General features: G+C 53.4%; 2 protein-coding genes across 7 annotated transcripts in view; one reads left to right on the top strand and one right to left on the bottom strand.

Moving 5' to 3' along the window:
* Positions 1 to 1743: 1743 nt before the first annotated feature.
* Positions 1744 to 8486, bottom strand: LOC138818524 (uncharacterized). The gene is made up of 4 exons (XM_070009439.1): positions 8343 to 8486; positions 8029 to 8206; positions 3643 to 3878; positions 1744 to 2045 (listed from the first exon to the last, which is right to left on the bottom strand). The coding sequence occupies exons 1-4, from the start codon at positions 8484 to 8486 to the stop codon at positions 1908 to 1910; spliced, it is 696 nt and encodes a 231-aa protein (XP_069865540.1). The 3' UTR covers positions 1744 to 1907.
* Positions 8354 to 9232, top strand: part of LOC138818522 (uncharacterized) — a 35360-nt gene continuing 34481 nt past the window's right edge. For 3 of the 6 annotated variants that reach the window (XR_011369166.1, XR_011369167.1, XR_011369168.1), the window contains exon 1: positions 8360 to 8579. The gene's annotated coding sequence lies outside the window, so the exon portion shown is untranslated. Of the gene's footprint in view, positions 8580 to 9232 lie in introns of all 6 variants that reach the window. The other 3 variants (XR_011369170.1, XR_011369169.1, XM_070009438.1) reach the window with 2 other exon arrangements.

Here is a 9232-nt window from a genome sequence, read left to right as displayed (position 1 = left end):
ATGGGTGGATGGATGGATGGATGGGTGGGTGGATGGATGGGCGCATGGATGGATGGATGGAATGGTATTATTTTTGTTGTTACTGTTATTGTTCTTGTTACTATTGTTATTACTATTATGGTTATTGCTGTTGTTGGAATTGTAATTGTTAATACTTATTGTTATTGTTCTTATTGTTTGTTGTTAATGTTATTGTTATTATGACTATTATTACTGTGATTGCTGTTATTACTGCTATTATTATTATTGCTGTTATTGCTCTTACTTTTATGATTACTGTTATGGTTATTATTATTGTTACTATTGTTACTGTCATGGTGATTGATGTTGTCTTTGTTCTTATCACTATTGTTTTGCTGTTATTGTGATTCTTGCTGTAATTGTTATTACTGTTATTGTTATTGTTATTATTGCTATTGTTACTGTTATCATTATCGATGTTATTGAACTTATTATTGTTATTGTTATAGTTATTGTTATTATGGCTACTATTACTCTGGTTATTGCTATTATTGCTTCTATTGTTATTGTTACTCTTATTAATGTCATTGTTATTGTTATTTGGTTGTTATAATGGCTATTATTGTTTTTGTTATTGCTATGATTGCTGTGATTGTTGTTGTTCCCATTGTTACTCTCCTTGTTATGGATGATGTGTGATTGTTATTGTTATAGTTATGATCGCTGTTATTGTTACTCATACTATGATTGTTGTTATTATTGCTATTGTTATTCATGTCATTGTTGTTGTTAATACTGTTATTGCTCTTATTCTCACCTTGACCCAGTTGATTCCCAGCCCTCAGCCCCACCCTGGCCTTGAAGAGCAAGAGACTGAGCTATTCTCAGCACAGCCTGATATTTTAAGACCCAAGGCTGATCACCCACCGTCTGCAGCACCAGAGGACACAAAACCAAATGGAACAAATCCCACAGGCAGAGGGGGAGTGGAGGGGCCTGGGCAGGATATAACAGCCATCCATCCACCCACCCATCCATCCACCCATCCACCCACCCATCCATCCACCCATCCATCCACCTATCCACCCACCCATCCATCCAACCATCCACCCATCCACCCACCCATCCATCCAACCATCCACCCATCCATCCACCCATCCATCCAATCATCCACCCATCCATCCAACCACCCATCCATCCATCCATCCATCCATCCATCCACCCATCCATCCACCCATCCATCCACTCATTAATCCACCCATCCACCCATCCATCCACCCATCCATCCATTCACCCATGCATCCATCCATTCATCCATCCATCCATCAACCCATCCACCCATCCATCCATCCATCCACCCATCTACCCATCACCCACCCATCAGTCCACCCATCCACCGTCCACCCATCCACCCATCCATCCACCCATCCATCCATCCACCCACCCATCCACCCATCCATGTATCCATCCGTCCACCCATCCACCGGTCCACCCATCCATCCATCCACCCACCCATCCACCCATCCATCTATCCATCCGTCCACCCATCCACCGGTCCACTCATCCACCCATCCATCCACCCATCCATCCATCCACCCACCCATCCACCCATCCATCCATCCATCCACCCATCCATCCATCCACCCATCCATCCACCCATCCACCCATCCATCCCCATCCATCCACCCATGCATTTACCCATCCATCCATCCATCCATCCATCCACCCATCCATCCATCCATCCATCCATCCACCCACCCATCCATACATCCATCCACTCGTGACTCAGTGAGGCACTTCCTGTGTTCATTCCCTTTATTTCCAGAGGTCAGGGAGGCCCTGGGATGGGTCAGGTCTTGGCCTTGTGTCCAGTGTCCTTCTGTCTGTCTGTCTGTCCATCCGCAGGTCAGTTGAAGGCGGGCAGGCTGAAGAGCTCGGGTTGTATGTCACCCAAGGAGGGCAGCAGCAGGGTGGCCCCGGCCGTTGAGTTCGGGGTCGAGCTGGACGCTGCGCACCATGACCACCTGCATCCCCGCTGCCTGGGCGACCGCCATGCCGTGGGGCGTGTCCTCCAGCACCAGGCACTGCGGGGTCAGAGGGCGAGAGAGACACGCGGAGTGAGAGGTCGGCCGGGGGGTGGGCCGGGTGCCCAGTGTTGGAGGGAAGGAAGGGGGGAAGGAAGGAAGGAAAGAAGGAAGGAGGGAAGGAGGGAAGGAAGGAAGGAGGGAAGGAAGGAAAGATGAAAAGGAAGGATGGAGGGAAGGAACAAGAAGGAAGGAGGGAAGGAAGGAAGGAAGGAGGGAAGGAAAGAAGGATGGAGGGAAAGAAGGAAGGAGGGAGGGAAGGAGGGAAAGAAGGAGGGAAGGAGGGAAAGAAGGAGGGAAGGAGGGAAGGAAGGAGGGAAGGAAGGAGAGAGGGAAGGAAGGAGGGAAGGAAGGAGGGAGGGAAGGAAGGAAGGAGGGAGGGAAGGAAGGAGGGAAGGAAGGAGGGAGGGAAAGAAGGAGGGAGGGAAGGAAGGAAGGAGTGAAGGAAGTAGTGAAGGAAGGAAGGAAGGAGGGAAGGAAGGAGGGAAGGAAGGAGGGAAGATGACCGTCGAGCCACGGCGTGCCTACTGGCATGTTCTGTGTGTGATTTCGAGGCCTCCCCCACCCAGGGCCTGGTGTGGGCCAGGTGAGCACTGTGCCAAGGAGTCTCCCTCCCTGTTCCCCTGGGGCCATCTGTCCATCCGTCTCTCCATCCGTCCATCCGTCTGTGTGATTGTGTGTCTGTCCATGTCTCTCTGTCTGTCTCTGTGTGTCTGTCTGTCCCTATATCTGTCTGTCTGTGTCTCTGTGGTCGGTCTGTCTGGTCTGTTCTGTGTATCTGTCTTTCTGGACTCTTATGTCTGTCTGTCTGTCTCTGTATGTGTGTCTGTCTGTGTCTGGTTAAGTGTCTCTGTGTCTGTCTATCTGTGTGTGTCTGTCTCTGTATCCGTCTGTCTGTCTATATGCCTATTTGTGTGTCTCTGTAGTCTGTCTGTCTGTGTGTCTGTCTGCGTATGTATGTCTATCTCTCTGTCTATTGGTGTGTGTCTGTCTGTCCGTGTCTCTGTGCTCTGTCTGTCTGTCTGTCTGCATGGTCTGTGTATCTGTGCGTCTGTCTTTGTCTATCTGTCTGTGTGTGTGTCTATCAGTGTGTCTGTCTGTCTGTGTCTCTGTGGTCTGTCTGGTAGGTCTGTGAATCTGTGTGTCTGTCCCGTCTCTTGTGTCTGTCTGTCTGTCTATCTGTCTGGTCTCTGTGTCTGTGTGTCTATCTCTCTGTCAGTGTGTCTGTCTGTCTATCGGAGTGTGTCTGTCTGTCCGTGTCTCTGTGGTCTGTCTGTCTGTCTGTCTATGAGTCTGTCTCTGTGTCTGTGTCTCTATCTGGTTTGTCTGCCTGTCAGTCTGTGTGTCTATCTGCCTGTCTGTCTGTCTGCATGTCTGTCTGGTTTGTCCATGTGTCTATCTGTGTCTCTGTGTCCGTCTCTGCGTCTATCTGTGTGTTTCTGTGTCTGGCTGTCTGTCTGTCTGGTCTGTGTATCTGTGTATCCGTCCATGTCTGTCTGTCTGTGTGTCTCTCTGTGTGTGGTCCATGCAGTGGACCCGAGGCCCAAGGCCTCAGTTTACCTGGTTGACGGGGGGGGGGGGGGGATTAGGAGAGAACCTCCGGTTGCAGGCCAGGAAGATGTCCGGAGAACCTGCGGGCGCAGGCCAGGAAGATGTCCGGGGCGGGCTTGCTGGCCTTGACCTCGGGGTCATCACCCAGCACCATGTGGTGAAAGGCACCGAACAGCTCCCGGTGTGCGCTGGTCTTGGCCTGGTAGGCCTCAGTCCCTGAGCTGGTGGCCAGGGCGAAGGGGATGCTGTGCTTCTGTATGTGGAGGATCAACTTCTCTGCACCTGGAGACAGAGAGACAGGAGGAGAAGAACTTAGGTCTTTGGTGGCCTAGGGGGGAAATCCACAAATCCATCCATCCACCCATCCATCCATCCATCTACCGATCCACCCATCCATCCACCCATCCATCTATCTATCCATCCATCCATCCACCCACCCATCCATCCACCCATCCATCCACCCATCCATCTATCTATCCATCCATTCATCCATCCATCCATCCATCCACCCATCCACCGATCCATCAATCCATCAATCAATCCATCTACCCAGCCAGCCACCCATCCATCCACTCATCCATCCACCTACCCATCCATCCATCCATCCATCCATCTACTCATCCATCCACCCACCCACCCATCATCCATCCATCTACCCAGCCAGCCACCCATCCATCCATTCATCCATCCACCCATCCATCCATTCATCCATCCATCCATCCACCCACCCATCCACTCATCTATCCATCCATCCATCCATCCATCCATTGACCCATCCATCAACCCATCCATCCACCCATCCACCCACCCATCCATCCATCAATTCATCCATCCACCCATCCATCCACCATCCATCCATCCATCCATCCACCCATCCATCCATCCACCCACCCATCCATCCATCCATCATCATCATCATCATCATCATCATCATCATCATCATCATCATCATCATCATCATCATCATCATGGTGACCCAGGAAGGATGTGAACTCCGGGCATCATCATCATCATCATCATGGTGACCCAGGGCGACCGGCCGGGCCACATGCACGCACACGCACGCACACACGTGTATGAGCAGATGACATCTTGTCCCGAGCACTGGGCAGCGAGTCCTAGATAGGGTGGTGGAGACGGCACCGCGTTCTAGAAGGTTCTGAATCCAACGGTCATGGCAGATGGACCGGTGAAGTCTAGGATGTACACACAGACAGACAGACAGACAGACAGACAGACAGACAGACAGACACACACACACACACACACACACACACACACACACACACACACACACAACGGCCCGGGGAAAGGAGATGGTTCTAGAAAGTTTGTCCCTTTTCAGAGTTCTTCACCCAGACAGACAGACTGACAGATGGATAGATGGATGGATAGACAGATGGGCGGATGGATGGACAGACAGACAGACTGAGAGATGGATGGACAGATGGGCGGAAGGATGGACAGACAGACAGACTGATACATGGATAGATGGATAGACAGATGGGTGGATGGATGGACAGACAGACAGACTGATAGCTAGCTAGATGGATGGATCGATGGACAGACAGACAGACTGATACCTAGATAGATGGATGGATGGATGGACAGACAGACTGAAAGATGGATAGATAAGACGGATAGACAGATGGGTGGATGGATGGACAGACAGACAGACTGATAGATGGGTAGATGGATGGATGGACAGACTGACAGATGGATAGATGGATAGACAGATGGGCAGATGGATGGACAGACAGATAGATGGATAGACAGACAGACTGACAGATGGATAGATGGATAGACAAATGGGTGGATGGATGGACAGACAGACAGATGGATAGATGGATAATAGATGGATAGATGGATGGACAGACAGACTGACAGATGGACAGATGGATGGATAGACAGATGGACAGAAGGATGGACAGACAGGCTGGTAGATGGATAGATGATAGATAGATACACAGATAAGATACATGAATAGATGGATAGATGGATGGATGGTTGGACAGACAGAGAGATGTATAGATAGACACACAGACAGACAGATAGGTGGATAGATATAGTAGATAGATAGACAGACAGACATGTGGATAGACAGATGGATGGATGGATCCATGAATGGACAGACAGACAGAGAGTAGATAGACAGACACCTGGATAGACAGAGGGATGGATGCATAGATGGACAGACAGACAGATAGACGGATGGGTGGATGGATGGATAGATGGGTGGATAGAAGGGTGGATGGATGGATGGGGGATGGGTGGGTGGATGGGTGGATGGATGGGTGGGTGGATGGATGTTGATTGAATATGGATGGGATTAACATTTACACATTTGAGTGACTTGGACCCAAGTCCTGATACAATATGGGTGGGATTAACGTTTGCACACTTCAGTGAGTTGGACCCAAGTCCTCATCTGGATGGAGGACAGACGGATGGGATTAACATTTGCACAATTGAGTGACGGACCCAACTCCTCTCCATGGAGGAAGGAGGGAAGGGATTAACATTTGCACACTTGAATGAGTTGGACCCAAGTCCTGCTGTTGATGGAATATGGAAGGGATTAACATTTGCACAGTTGAGTGACTTGGACCCAAGTGTTCATCTCAATGGAGGATGGATGGATGGGTGGATGGATGGATGGATGGGTGGGTGGATGGATGAGTGGATGGATGGGAGGGTGGCTGGATGGATGGATGGCTGGATGGATGGATGGGTGGATGGATGGATGGGTGGATAGATGGGTGGATGGGTGGATGGATGGATGGGTGGATAGATGGGTGGATGGGTGGATGGATGGATGGGTGGATAGATGGGTAGATGGGTGGATGGATGGATGGATGGGTGGATGGATGGATGGGTGGGTGGGTGGATGGATGGGTGGATAGATGGATGGGTGGATGGATGGATAGGTGGACGGATGGGTGGATGGATGGATGGGTGGATCAGAGGGTGGATGGGTGGATGGATGGATGGATGGATGGATGGGTGAATAGATGGGTGGATGGATAGGTGGATGGGTGGGTGGATGGATGGATGATGGATGGGTGGATGGATGTTGATTAAATATGGGTGGGATTAACATTTTCACACTTGAGTGACTTGGAACCAAGTCCTGACCTCAATGGAGTAGGTCAAGCTCTGTCTCTGTCTCTGTCTGTCTGTCTGTCTGTGTCTTCTTCTGTCTGTCTCTGTCTTTGTCTGTCTCCTCTGTCAGTCTGTCTGTTGGTCTGCGTGTCTCTACCTGTCCATGTCTGTGTCTGTCTGTCTTTGTCTCTCTGTCTCTGTCTGTCTCCTCAGTCTGTCTGTGTCTCGTTCTCTCTCTTTGTCTGTCTGTCTGTGTCTATCAGTCTACTTCTGTCTCTGTCTTTCTGTCTGTCTGTCTTGTCTGTGTCTGCCTGTTGGTCTGCCTGTCCATGTCTGTCTCACTGTCTGTCTGTCTCTGTCTCATTCTGTCTTTGTCTGTCTCGGTCTGTCTGTCTGTCATCAGTCTACTTCTGACTTCTGTGTCTGTCTGTCTCTTTGTCTCTCTGTCTCTGTCTCCTGTGTCTGTCTGGGTCTCGTTCTGTCTTTCTTTGTCTGCCTGTGTCAGTATCTGTCTGTCTGTGTCTGTCTGTCTGTCTCTCTGTCATTCTCTGTCTTTCGTGTCTGTCTGTCATTCTCTGTGTCTGTCTGTCTTTCTCTATGTCTGTGTCTGTCTCTGCCTATGTCTGTCTATCCATCTGTCTGTGTCTCTCTCTGTGTCCATCTGTGTGTCTGTCTCTGTCTGTCTTTGTCCCAGTGTCTGTCTGTCTTGCTCTATGTCTGTCCGTCTCTGTCTGTCGGCCTGTGTCTGTCTCTCTCTGTCATTCCCTGTCTGTCTGGCTCTGCCTCTGTCTGTCTGTCTCTCTGTCTGTCATTCTGTGTCTGTCTGTCTATGCCTGCCCATGTCTCTGTCTTCTCTGTGTCTGTCTGTGTCCATCTATCTGTCTGTGTCTCTCTGTGTCCATCTGTGTGTCTGTCTCTGTCCCAGTGTCTGTCTGACTCTGTTTCACTGTCCCTGTGTCTGTCAGTCTGTCTCTGGGAACCGCGCATGCGCGTTGCAGGGCAGCGCAGCCCAATCCCGCGCATGCGCAGATCCGTACCTCGCAGAGCCCGGGAGCACACGCATGCGTGTTCCTGCTCGGCGGGGGGGGGGGGCAGGGGGGGGGAGGGACGGGGCGTGCTGGCTCAGGCATGCGCAGTGCAGCGCGGAGGACCTCCCCCCCCCAGGTGGCACGCATGCGCAGTACCAACCAGACCAACCGAGGGAATCCCACGCATGCACGCACCACACGCTCGGCCCGGACGGTGCCGGACGACTCAACCAGTGCGCATGCGCAATGCGGACGGAACCTCGATCCTCCGGGGTCCCCTAGGCACCTCCCGGCGGACTCACGCTGTGCGCATGCGCAACTCGACCCTCCAGGGTCCGCTCTGCGCCTCCCGGCCGATTCAACCTGTGCGCATGCGCCGTGGGTCCACACGCGGGAGGGCAGTGGGAACAAGCAGCCAAGAGACACGCGTGCGCAGCGGCGCTCCGCCGGGAGCGCTAGGCCCCTCCCTGCTGACGAACCCTGTGCGCATGCGCATTGGCGCAGGCTGGCTCAGCCCCTCCCAGCTGCCTAACCCCGCTGAAGAACCCTCTGCGCATGCGCAATGGCTCTCCGCTGGGAGCGTTCGGCCCCTCCCCCGCTAACCCTATGTGCATGCGCAGTGGCGCTCCGCCGAGAGCGCGCGCATGGGCGCCCGCGTCTTGGCGCCGGCTGATGACATCGATGCGAGGGCGCCGGCGGCCGCGCCCGGAAATGCAGCCGTGGCGGGGCCGCGGAGCGTCGCCGCCGCCGCCGCCGCCATGGCCACCACTACGCCGTCCGGATCCGGAAGCGGAAGCGGAAGCGCGCAGGACCCCCGAGGACGACGACCCGGGCGGCCCCCGGGCCACCGTCGGTGCGTGGAGGCCTCCGGGACGAGGCACCTTTAAGAGGCGGGGACGCGGGAGGGCGTGGCTTTCTGATGGGCGTGGCCTGCAGGGCGTGGAGCTGACGGGAGAGTCAGTGGGCGTGGCTTTCTGATGGGCGTGGCCTGCAGGGCGTGGAGCTGACGGGAGAGTCAGTGGGGGGCGTGGCCTGGAACAGAGGCCATTGGGCCGCTGGGGTTTGGGGGCGTGGCCTGGAAAGACACCATTGGGCGGCTGGACGTAATGCCATTGGTCGGCTGGGCTGGGGGGCGTGGCTTGGAAGTAAGGCCATTGGGCCGCTGGGCCTAGGGGCCATGGCCTGGCAGGAACTAGGCTATTGAGGGTCCTGGCTTTGGGGGTATGACTTGGAAGTAAGGCCATTGGGCGGCTGGTCCTGGGGGGGCGTGGCCTGGCAACAGTGATGCTATTGTGTAGTCTGGCTTTGAGGGCGTGGCCTGGGCGTGCTGCCATTGGATGGCTGGCCTGGGGGGCATGGCCTGGCAGGAACCAGGCCGTTGGGTGCCCTGGCTTTGGGGACTGAGCACCCAGCACCTCCCCATGGTGACCCAAGGCAGGGACTTAGCACCCACCACCTCCCCATGGTGACTCAGGGACTGAGCACCCAGCACCTCTCCATGGTGAC

Source organism: Dipodomys merriami, unplaced genomic scaffold (assembly GCF_024711535.1).
Source record: "Dipodomys merriami isolate MVZ:Mamm:240054 unplaced genomic scaffold, mDipMer1.0.p SCAF_772, whole genome shotgun sequence".
NCBI classification, from domain to species: domain Eukaryota; kingdom Metazoa; phylum Chordata; class Mammalia; order Rodentia; family Heteromyidae; genus Dipodomys; species Dipodomys merriami.
Note: the sequence above shows the minus strand (reverse complement) of the source record. Positions and strands in the feature narration are given on the sequence as shown.